General features: G+C 37.7%; 1 protein-coding gene across 3 annotated transcripts; it reads left to right on the top strand.

The window, feature by feature from the left end:
* Positions 1-2678: 2678 nt before the first annotated feature.
* atp1b4 (ATPase Na+/K+ transporting subunit beta 4) lies at positions 2679-9719 on the top strand. 3 transcript variants are annotated; one of them, XM_079892804.1, is made up of 8 exons: positions 2679-3156; positions 4324-4546; positions 6081-6209; positions 7218-7334; positions 7659-7858; positions 8102-8158; positions 8300-8392; positions 8476-9719. In XM_079892804.1, the coding sequence occupies exons 1-8, from the start codon at positions 3091-3093 to the stop codon at positions 8635-8637; spliced, it is 1047 nt and encodes a 348-aa protein (XP_079748930.1). In that variant the 5' UTR covers positions 2679-3090; the 3' UTR covers positions 8638-9719. The 3 variants fall into 3 exon arrangements, with proteins under 3 accessions (XP_079748930.1, XP_079748931.1, XP_079748932.1); XM_079892805.1 differs by lacking the exon at positions 2679-3156 and adding an exon at positions 3183-3391; XM_079892806.1 differs by lacking the exon at positions 2679-3156 and adding an exon at positions 3989-4233.
* The last annotated feature ends 2880 nt before the right edge of the window (positions 9720-12599 follow it).

Below are 12599 nucleotides of genomic sequence, written 5' to 3' on the forward strand. Positions count from 1 at the left end.
CTGTTTGAGTAGGGCAGGAGCAGTAGTGATCGGGAGTGCGACTCATGTTGATTCGGTTCTTTCGAACAGTCCGTTTCAGATAACTGGTTCAAAAAATAGATTCAGAGGTTCTTTACGCCATGTCGTGGTCACTGGCATTCATAACACGCTTTTAAGTTTCCAGTGAAGCCATGCATTAATTTCTGTTTGTAATAATTTCATGTTTCTTATCAATTTATTGAATCCACGATTCACCTAATAAAAAAAAAAAGTATTTTAGAACGTAAATATAATTTGCACTCACAATAATCAATACTATCAATGTACATCTTGGGAATGTTTGAATAAAATGCTATTTACCAATAATAATACAAATATTTTGTATAGCCTAATAAAACTGTCAAAAAAAAGAAAAAAAAAGAAAAAAAAAGAAAGAAGATATTTCAGCCTTATCAGAAAATCTCATGGTTCACTTTTAAATGCTCTTATATCTCACTCATCGGCGTTTCATAAACACTTCGATACCTCGAGATTCAGATCCTATATTCAGATCCTAATATAGGCTGCATGAACAAGTTGCTGTTGTATAGATGAAATCGCTACATAATTCTACATATATTTATCTTCTTACAGAAAAATTTGTGGAAGAATAATTATTTTACCTGCAACAATACACAAACAAATCAGAGGTGGACAAAGTAGGCCTACACAACTTCCTTAGGCTACTTGAGTGAAAGTACAGATACTGGTCAAATATTACTGTTACAAGTAAAAGTTGTAAAGACCAATTTTTACTAAGTAAAAGTACAGAAGTACTTGTTTTCAAAAGTAGGCCTATACTTAAGTGTAAAAAGTAAATGTCAGTGCATTGTTTTATTATTGTTGCATTGTTGTATGTAATATTTACAGGCTACCTTATGCCTCTGAATCTATGCCTGCCTACCTAACCTCAAATCTATATCAAATTTATTTCTAGAACACAGTTCTAGTAGTGGGATTGAATGTGAGATTGAAGGAGTGCCTCTGTCCGACGTTGGATGTTGACGTCAATCTGACGTCGGGTTCTGACGTTTTCATTTCCAACCAAAATGCAACCCCTGCAACCAAAATCATCCCCTGACTGACGTTACTTTCTACTCAAGGAACTTGACAGAATTGTAGTGGAGTAAAAAGTATGATATTTGTCTTTCAAATGTAGTGAAGTTAAAGTAAAAACTTTCCATAAAAAATAATACTCAAGTAAAGTACAGATACTCAAAAAGTGTACTTAAGTATAGTAGGCTACTCAAGTAAATGTAGGGCCTACTTTGTTACATGTCCATCTCTCCAAATAGGGCTAGGTCTACTTAGCATGCAAAGAAAAGTAGGCTAACAGACTAAGCTACTTGAAAATACTTTAAGAACATTCAATAGGCCTATAATATATAGAATAATAATTTGGTGCAGCTATAGGCCTAGCTTTCTTGACTATTTTGAAAGTCTCCTCCTGAACCTGAATCAATATCAAAGTAATGAAAGTGCGCCATCAACTGGTCTTGTGAACAAACACAAATAAGTTTAAAAATATAAATGAAAGTTTCTGAGGGGTTTTACAATAAGTTCTGAATAAGTTATATATAGGCTATATGCCTTGGCTAGGCTATTTAATTTTATAAACCCGAATTCGTTGCAGATCTGATGCATTTTTTGTTTTTTACTGTTCACTCGTGCCGCTTGACAAATTGTTCATATTAATAGTTGTATCTCACACACACACTCGCATGAATAAAATTATAGTCTATTGAGGTGATGCAGAGTTCAAAACGTGTGGAATTAAACACTGCGCCATATTTAAGTGATTTCAGTTTCATGGTGCTTGCTTATTTAGCCTAGGCTACTATATAGGCTACTTAGGCCTATAGTTATAGGCTACCCGAGTAACGTAAAATACATAGGCCAATAGTTGTATTTAAGTAAAAGGAATTGAATGGAAGCTTCGATCACCCTTAATCTTTTACACAAGCAAGCAAGCACTAGGCCTGCTTGTTTCTGTAATGAAATAAAACGCAGCGACATTAATATAGCCTATTAATCTCTGTTCTTCCAGCTTAGTTTTGTCACAAAGTAAATGACTGCATTTGCTCGTTTCAGTCCTTGATGGTCTTTCTTTGAATGACCTGCTCTCCACCAAAGAAGCAGAAAGAACCAGACAAGACCGAATTTTCCATGACGCGAGTTCTTTTGAGGTTTAAAAAAATCAGCGGGTTTAGGGAGCGCAACGTGATCTGTGTACAAATATTAATCTTGATGACAACTTTCTGAATTTATTACGCTTTTGACGCCAACACAGACCAAAGCGGACCCATATGTCACAATTTTGTTTGTCTCCTTAATGCGCGTGAATAGCTAATCTTTCTCCAGTTTAAAAGCCCAGCGAGTCAATGGGGATTGTTTAGTGAAGTGTCCTGCATATTAAACCTCACTGTTCTAATGTAGACTAGTTGCTGATGCACTAGCCTACTTAGTGATTGACAACGGCAAATGCAGAACAGAACAGAAACTTATAAAGCTGTGGGTCTTTGCATAGAGCTTGTTTCAGTAGACAATGAGACTATGCGGTGTGCGTGTGCAGAATTCCACACAACACCAAACGAAGCTTCTGCCAAAAAACTCCACTTTGTATCCCACCCCCACTTTCCCTGTCCAGCTCAACTCCATTCACTATGATGCTCGACTCCTAGCGAGAAGCTCCTCCACACCCGACATCCGTTGTAAGGGGAAAACTCAATGAAATTCACGACCAGTTCTTGACCAGAAATAACGTTTGTTCAGCCAGCGTAAAGTGAACTTGAAGACATCACACCAGTGCCTTCATCAAGAAGTTATTTTGGGGGGCACTTTGGGCATTAATGTTTTCCTTCCCCCCCTTTTCTTTCCTGAAGACATCGAAATATTATATTATCTTCACTTAAAAGAAGAAGAAGAAGAAGAAGAAATAAGATTGAGCAATTATTTGACTAACTTTGGACGGCTGCAGACTTAATTCGTGGACTGAAATCTCTCAGTAAATCGCTTGGACCGCTCGTATATGTGATTGGTTTAACAAGTACCTTTATTCTTCAGTGAGAGATCATGGAGCGCGACTCTACCGCGGGAGGGGCGGAGGACCTGCTCCTGGAAGACAAAGTTTCAAAACTGGCAAGTGACCATAACCACAATGCATCAGAGTAATGTGGTTACTTTTGATTAGGGATGAGGGCATTGCAATGACCATATCTTGCTGGATTTAGTGCTCTATAGACTACAGTATAAACATTATAGAACCTAGATAACGCGGTTTTGTAGGTCATTTTGTTTTGTATCATTTTTAAAATTCACTTTTGGTACAGAAGGAGTGTCACCAAAAGCGTTTCACCTGTTCATCACTATTTTGGTAAATTTACACTGGCAATTATTCATCATTAGTAGCCTATTATTACTATTTGATATATTGTAGTAGAGGCATTTGAAATACATCTGGTACCTTAAAGGGATAGCTCACCAAATTATTATTTTTTTAAATTGTGATTTTAATGATTCTGTCATCATTTACTCACCCTCAAGTCGTTCCAAACCTGTATGAATTTCTTTCTTCTGCTGAACACAAAAGAAGATATTTTCAAGAATGTCGGGAACCAAACAGTTGATGGACCCCACTGACTTCCATAAAAAAAAAATACAATGGAAGTTGAGGTAAGTAGCCTAAATGATGACAGAATTTTCATTTTTGGGTGAACTATCCCTTTAAGGAGCTGTTTACACCTGAACTGTTAAAAAAGGACTATTATTGATGTAATCTAATCTAGGCAGTTTGCTTCAATTATATTAAATATCTTTATTTCATGTTCGTTCACAATGCAATGATATTGACATTTTTCAATTTCAATTGACATTTTTTTTTAGAAATTAACACGAACCTATATTAATAAATGCTGTGAAAGTATTTTTCACCAGTTTTTAAAGTGTATTTTATGTGTGTCCTGATATTGAGAACGAGTGTGTAACATCTGGCTGAAGAGTGACCCTGCCGATCTTGTGCAGCTGTGAGAGGTTAGATCTCCCAACATGGGTCAGCGAGTGTGTGGGTCTTCTTCTGCCTCTCATAGATCAATGGGATTCTGAAACGTCTTTCATTCACACTGAATGAGATCCTACACTTGCTTTTAACTGTTTTGAAGATAAATATTTGTCTCCTGGCCTTTTTTAAGAGGATCAGACAATATTATCCACATTAAAGTGAGTTTTTACGTTTAATGCTTGTTGCAGGGATCTGATTCAGAAACTTATTTGTGAATACTATTTTTCGACTTTCCATGTTATCTTTAGCGTGCAGGATCACTTCATAAACACGAACTAGCTGAGGCCATGGAAGTGGAACAGGAAGGACTGGTAGAGCATCAGCCTCTGGAGCAGGATGACCTTAACTTTGAGAAATGGAAGCCCAAGCCAAAGCCCAAGAGGACGCTGCATGAGAAAATCGACGACCTAAAGACTTACCTGTGGAACGCCGAAACGAAGGAGTTTATGGGCCGCTCGGGGAAGAGCTGGAGTGAGTAATGAGACAAAATTATATTTGAATGTGCACAATGAGATACCTGTTTTAATGGCAAAACAGAGGGTATTTGTCTGTGGTTGAGGGAGTGCATCTAAATTGTACTTGGACTGTAAACAAAGTCTTCAATTAGTGAAGTTCTGTCTGGCTGTAGAAGCAAAGGCAAGTGAGACCATTGCTTATTGTTTTTGCTCATTATTTTCCATGTTTAGTGGAGTTATTTGTAGTGGGAATGAGTTGTGGGGATGAAGGGGGGATGAATTGTGCTTCTGCTCGCTCAGACAGAAAGTGTGTGTGTGTGTGCGTGTGTGTGTGCACGCTGTCACTGAGGGTGCATGTGTGTGTGTGTGCATGTCCAAGCTTACTGTTTACTTAGGTGCACAGAATAGCTTAGAGACATCTTGACAAAAACAGACTGCCTGGGGAATGGTCCTCAGTGGGAGAGCGAATGTCACAGTCCCTTTGCTGGCCCGGGATCACATTCCATTTACCCCTACCGTGCTTTCCTCTCCCTCTTTCCCAAAGCCCCCTTGACCTCCAGATCTCCTCCAACACGCTCTCAAATCTACAGCGCAATTTAACATGTAGCGTTTTTTGTGTGGGTCCGAGCTCAGAACTTTTTTTGGCAGTGAGCATTTCCTGTAGAAGTCCGATGATGACGGAGCGGCCAATCGCTGCAGCTAAACGTCCGGTTGCTGAGCAACACAGCAAATTCCCATTGGGACGAGTACTTTAAAGAGCAGTATGGGGGTGTCCTGGGGATGGCAGAAGAAAATGTCAATGCACCAATGTCCTCGTATTGAGTGTGGATGCAATGCAATATCTCCACGCTTTAGATGGGCATGGTATGATGGGGAATGTGTTTGAGGTGGATTAAATAAACAGCCGTAGTCTTCCTTAGAGCAGGGGAGGGGCTGCTGGAGTGCTGTGATGCGTGTCCCATGAAAGGAGAGTGCAGAGGCCTCACAATGCCAGAATGGGGTGATCAGGCTCCTTGGAGCTGGCTGTGGCTCTGTATGGCTGCAAAAGACCGTCACTATGATGGCAACCGGAGGTTCACTGTGTTCCTGAGTGAAAGGACAGCTGGGAGAATTTTCACTAGGCTCAAACAGAAAGGCCTTTGTGGCTGGGGGCTGCAGCTAGTCCCTGCAAAATTGTCTGCGCAGCAAAAGCCTCCCCGTTTGACGACCCGTCCCATTCGATCAGCTGTTAATGGAGTCTTAATTGAAAATTAAAGGACAATGGTTGCGCCTCGTTTTTTTTTTTTTTACTCTCAAAGTTTCATTGACTTTAGTGTCTTGAACTCTTCCATAATGGAAAGGTTATGGAAAAAGAATTACTAAGTTAGAATTACTAACTAAGTTTAATGTATTGGAATGGTCACTTGATTAAAATAAATTGTTATGACAAAATGTGTTAACCTGATCTCACATTCTATTTATGCAAATCCTCGATATGTCAATCAGTTATTTTAATAAATACATACAAGGGGTTTCCTCAATGAATCTTGCTTTATTCATCTTTTTTTCAGGCCTTATTCTGCTCTTCTACTCAGCATTATACATTTTCCTCGCGGCCATGTTTGCTGGTTGTATGTGCTGCCTGATGTGGTCGATTAGTCCATATGCTCCCACCTACAATGACAGGGTGATGCCACCAGGTTGGAAAAATCTGCATTTTACTTTTTGAACTTTCAAAAAGTACGTACAGTACTGTGCAAAAGTCCTAGGCACGTTAATATTTTCACCCAAAAAATGGTTTTAAGCCTGTTATTTATATATTTTGCTGTATATCAGTAATAAATATCAGTTTACATTTCCAAACATTTCTTTTGCCATTAATTTTAATAATCCAGTGAGACTGTTTATGCACAAGGAATCTGACAACAGCCGGTATGATCCACACTGAGATCTGATCTCACCATCATAAGTCCGTCTGTGATCACATGAAGAAACTGAGACAGACTAAATCCAGAAGAACTGCGGCAATGTCTCCAAGACACTTGAAGTCAAAGCTACAGTACTGCGAAAGATTTTAAGAACTTGCTGTAAATTGACGATGCTTTCAAAAATAATATCATAAATAGATTTTATTTATCAATTAACTTTTATAACTAAATCAAATCAATATTTGGTGTAGCCACCCTCTGCATTTAAAACAGCTTTTGTCCAGGCACACTTGAACATAGTTTTTCAGGTAGATATGCAGGTCGGTTTCTTCAAGCGTCTTGGAGACGTTCCCGCAGTTCTTCTGGATTTAGTCTGTCTTGGTTTTTTCTGTTACTTCATGTGATCACAGACGGACTCATGATGGTGAGATCAGATCTCAGTGTGGATCATACCGGCTGTAGTCAGACTCCTTGTGCATACAAAAATCTCACTGGATTATTACAACTAATGACAAAAGGAATGTTTGGAAATGTAAATAATGTATATATATATATATATATATATATATATATTTTTTTATAATTATTTTTTATTTTATTTTTAATAGAAATGATTTAATATGTATATAATTTAAATTTGGAGAATAGATGGATGGATTATTTAAAATTGCACTTAAATTTAAAATAAAAATCATTATTCATTATTTCATTATTCTAAACTGTATTATTATATAAGTACATAAACGAAATTCTAATATAATCTTCTCTGTCTCCTGGCAGGTTTGACAATGTCACCTCACGTAGAACATGTTGCTCATGGGTTTGACATTGCTTTCAACGCCTCTGACCAAAAATCGTGGAAGAAGTATGCGAAAGCACTGGAAGCCCATTTGAAACGTAAGTCTTGCATGAGATAACTAGTTGAACAACTAATTTAATAGGGAAGTTACGTTTTCTGTTCAGCGGGCACAGATTCAAATCGTCCCAGCACGCTGTTTAACATGTCCTGCTGTCTATAGAAATACTGACAAGGAGGGAAACCCTTTTATTCACTCAGTGTAACTGTTCAGTGCTGCCAGGGCCCCACTTTTTGTGCTGGCCTGTAAGTTGTAGAGGCCAGGCTGGGCCTCAGCCATTGTTTGCTTAATTTATGTTCTCTCTCTCTCTCTATTTTTCTCTTCCATGTCTTTTATTACGGTTTCCCGCCATGGCCACGTCCAGCCTATGATGATAAAGTGCAGGAGAGGCGGAACATTCCATGTGAAGGAAATACGTATTTCATGCAGGACGACTTAGAGGAGAGTGCGGAGCGCAAGGCATGTCAGTTTAAGAGGTCCATGCTGGGCGAATGCTCCGGCACGCATGACAAAGATTTCGGATACTCTAAGGGAAAACCTTGCATCATCGTCAAAATGAATCGGGTGAGATTATAATAGTGTGGAACATGCTATACAAAAATTATTTTGGTGGCAGAACCATAGACTGTAAAAAATAACAAAGCCCCCCCCAAAAAACAGAATAAATAAAGCTCTGAAGCTCTAGTGCCATCTTGTGGTTAATATAAGCGATGACTAAATGAACACATCCTGCAGTTTATAATGTAATCAGTCCAGTCTCAATAGCTAGTTGAGTGGTATGTAAAACGCTTGACTGTTTTCTGACAGATTCTCGGGTATCTGCCTGGTCAAGGCACTCCAGTAAATGTTACATGTGGAGTAAAGGTAATAATGAATGACTAGCATAATCCATTTATAATGTATAAGAAGTTATACAATATCTATTTAATACATTACATAACCCAATTTCTTTGCAGTATGTCATTAAACAGTGACAATTTTGGTTCTTCTCCAATGATTTTCCAGAAAGGGTCAACTGAAGTCCTCGGAGATGTCGAGTTCTTTCCAAGCAATGTCTTCAACTTGCGGTACTATCCCTATTATGGGAAACTGAGACATGTAAGTGATCCTATTTCACATCTCAGAATCCCTAAAAATTCAATAGCATTTCATAGTTTTTTTTTCACCATTTCCACAAACAGGTAAACTACTCTTCCCCATTGGTGGCTGTGCGCTTTTCTGGAGTCCAGTCCGAGACCCAGCTACATGTTCAATGCAAACTAAACGGCAAGGGCATCATCAACGATTCAGCAACCGACCGTTTCCTGGGTAGCGTGTCTTTCACTTTACAAGTGGGGGCGTAGGATCGCAGTAGACGTAGAGAAATTGAAATGAAAATTCTCAGAGTATGTTATAATGAATGAAATAGCACACTGGGTGCTGTCTTTACCCATTAGCCCTCTGATTATGCCTCCGGCAGCCACTGTGCTATTCGTGTCAGAGCTGTGTTACTTCACTACTTTTTCAAACAAGGGATTTCCCAGTAAGCAAAGACTGAGATTTATAGATCACATTCAGTAACGTAACACATTCAGTACCCAGCCACTAGAAACTCACACCCGCCTTTGTTTCGTTATTGGTTAAAATAAAAATATGAAAATATGTCCAAATACGTAGGTCACCATTATAGCTACTGAGGCATAATCACTCAAACGAACAGTCTACAGTGAGACGTAGGCAAAAACAAATCTCTAGATCTGTGTAGATTATAGAATTAACATGTATTAAAACTTATATTGTTATTTTGTTAATTCAGATGTGTATATAACACATTAAAACAACTTTTTTTTTTTTTTTTTAAATGTTTTTCTCCGTTAAGTCACCGTCTCCATTATATTCCCCCTCTGGATGAAAAAAAAAAGGCAGAAAATGACTTAACATTATCTTTTTACTTGCTCATTTAATGGAATAAAAATCAGATGTGGTTTAGAATTAAAAACTGATTGTATATTTTTGGACTAAATTTTTTTTTTTTTTTTTTGGATACTAAATTTTGATTCCAGAGGCAAATGTATTTTACTGAAATCCCATTTCATCATTTTCAGAGCTTCATAATTAAATACAAGTTGATCTTTCTTTTGTCGAGCATGCAACCATCACTTCTTTAAAAAATGAAAGAGTATTTCACATAATTCATCTGAGTGAAAATATCTGCTCAGTTACCTGTAAGAAGGATTTCAACAGTATTATTTATTAATTGTATTTGAATATATTGACATGGTAAAAGCAGTGTAATAGTGAGATGGAAATTGGTAATTGCACATCTTTGTTATTCAGTAAATACAATGAAATATCCACTGGCTGACAAAGATTTTCCAGCTCATGTTTTTAAACGCACTCATGTTCTAGCATAAACAATAAAGATGGATGAGAATTAACCGGAATCAAACCTTTCTGCTCAGTTTTCCATTCTCTTTAAAGTAACATCAGTTGTGATGTGTTTTGCAACGAATGTGTCTTATGATAAATTGCATGTGATGATCCTTTTTGTAGGATAAATGACAAAATGTTAAACGCATAAATCACACAAACAAAAACATCAGCACTACACACAATCTTCCATGCGATCATGTGCATCTGATAAGCAGTTCTTACTGTAATATGCAGGTCAAAGAGACGCTTCTACTATTACAGTAAGAGAATCATTTATGACATCAGTAACTTTTATAGCAACGCTGCTGATCAAAGTCCATCAGGGGAAGCTTGGAGATTATGACTGTAAAAGTCATGTGAACCATGTAAAACTACAGTTGTTCAACATATCAGGTCTAACTTTGAGAAATGTCAGAGAGCAAGAAAGGGAACAAACAGAGAGGAAGAAAATACTGTACAAAAACAAAAAAATTATTTTATTGAATTTTTTTCCACTCTGAAACTTGAACCAACATTCTTAACTTGACAGATATAGGTCCAATAGGAAAAAAAAAAGAAAAAAAAAGGCAACTAAAAGGCACGTTATAGTACAATGACGTGTTTAATTGTGTTTGTTTTAACAGCTAAACCCTTTGGGGAGGAAAGGAAAAAAAGTATATCCATGAAATGGTCTGGACACATTAATATTTTCACTATTCTGAGCAGGAATTAGACTGAAGATGCACTGGGAACGGTAGCTTTGGTCTTAGAAACAGTGTATTTTGTACATTGTATGCGTGCGTCCAGAGAAATGACCGACTAAATTCACAAACCCCATGTACTAACAGGCCTATTTTATCACTTCCAACATTCCCTGAGAGGGACCTAATGAATCAACAAAAGCATAAATCAACAAAAGCATAAATCAACATAATCCTCGTTAAAATGCTGGTAAATGTCACAAAAAAAAAAAAAAAAGTGTCCCTTTATAATACAATGTGCTAAGTGCAAGAGTGTGACTTATTAGCTCTGCTAATTAAGAGAATGTGCCAGTATACTTTTCACCCCTAATTTCGTCCACAAAAAACAAAAAAAAAAACCCTGCAAGATTACAATTACAGAACTAATTGAGCATTTACATTCAATGGTTAATAAACAAAAGATTCCTAATTCTAAAATTATAGTAATAGTTCACATGAATTTAAGTCACAGCAACCAGAACTGAGCATCCTTAGAGCAAGAAAATGCATCAAAACTCCCATAAACAGGGGAAATCATCTTTTTTCTTCTTCATGCATTTAACATACAGCACAATGCCAGGTTATTTAGACAGCCTGTGCTTACACTAAACAAATGAATCATGCCAGTTGACATTGCTTCGAGTGTGATTAAGCAGAAATATACCACATTCATGAAAAGTTTAAATCGTACACAGGAAATTAAATGATTAGAGCAATCAGACATGTTAGAAACTGGTGTCATCAGCAGTTAGCACCGGCAAGTGAGGAGGGTCGAGCAGTTTGCAGGGAAAAAGAGGAAGCCAACAGGACCAGAAGAGAGAGGAGGAGGAGGAGCAAATATAAGTGGCAAAGGACAAGCCGGGGTTAGAGGTAAGATGGCAGCAGCTTGAGTTATACAGACTGGTAACCAGTGCGACTCTTCCGCCGGCCAATCAGGTAAGAGATAAGCACTAGGATGATTAGGAAGCTGAGAGCCACACCCACAGCAATGGGCACGAGAAAACTCAAATCAGAATCCAGAAAGCATTCCTCCGCTGGGAGAAAAGGGGAGAGAGAAAGGGGTGGTGAGTGACAATACTGCTGATTTTATTCAGAAGAGAACTAACAATTCAGTCAGACTGATGCAGAAGAGGTGTTATGTGCCATTCAGGCCTTATGAATCACCACATCATGTTATAAAGTGTATTGGCAAGAAAAAACAAGTTCATATAATACGACTCATTTCAAAATAATTTTCATGTGCACAAAAATACTGAAACTGATTCCTGAATTTCTGCAAGATTTGTCAGCACTTGCATGGACACTTGACATTGATTGTTATGAATCAAATTGCTCATAGCCAGAGGTTTGACTTCTCTTTCTTCCAATCAGATAGGCCAGTATGACAATAACAACGAGGACAGCCAGGGCAACTCCCACCGCTATAGGGACAATGAAGTTATCAGGCTCATCGGCTTCGCAATCCTCAGCTGAAAATAAAGAGAACGAGTAAGGGAAAAAAAACAAAACACACAGCCACTATGTTTTAAAAGTGCAATTGAATCAAATTCTTTGACATTTGCATGATGTTTGTGTTAAAGGTTGAAAAGATGGCCCACACCAGTTTTAATGTATACACAATTGTCTTTCTCCATTTATTGCAGCTAAAAGCCGATTAAAACAGCCATTTCCATTGCAAAACAAAACCTCACGAAACACAATTTTAGAGAAAATTTAAGCGAAACACAATCCCTTTTTACAAGTTTGCTGGCAGAACAGTCACAAAAGTATGCTCAGACAAAAAGATAGATTCATTTTATTTAAAAAGTTATTGATAAGTGATTGGATGGCAAGCAAAAGTAATCAAGCAAGGCACAATTACCAGTTTTGAAGGTTTAATTTATCCTGGCTATTGTGAAAAACATTTACACAAGATTCTGTGTGGGTGCTGCATAGACTAAATTAGAAAGGTGCATAAACAGTAGAAAGATTCACCACAACTGAAATGGGGAGAAAAAACACCTGTGAAACCTAGAGAGCCATTATATGTGATAAATGATAAAAGAATAAAGACAGAAAGCAAATAACTTATTCTGAAAAGGCTCAGCAACTCCAAACCAAAACAAGTCATGTAAAATGAGGGGGGGGGGGGGGGGGGGGGGGGGGGGGGGATTGTGGTTGATTTAATAATAAAA

Source organism: Squalius cephalus (assembly GCF_949319135.1).
Source record: "Squalius cephalus genome assembly, chromosome: 14".
NCBI lineage: Eukaryota > Metazoa > Chordata > Actinopteri > Cypriniformes > Leuciscidae > Squalius > Squalius cephalus.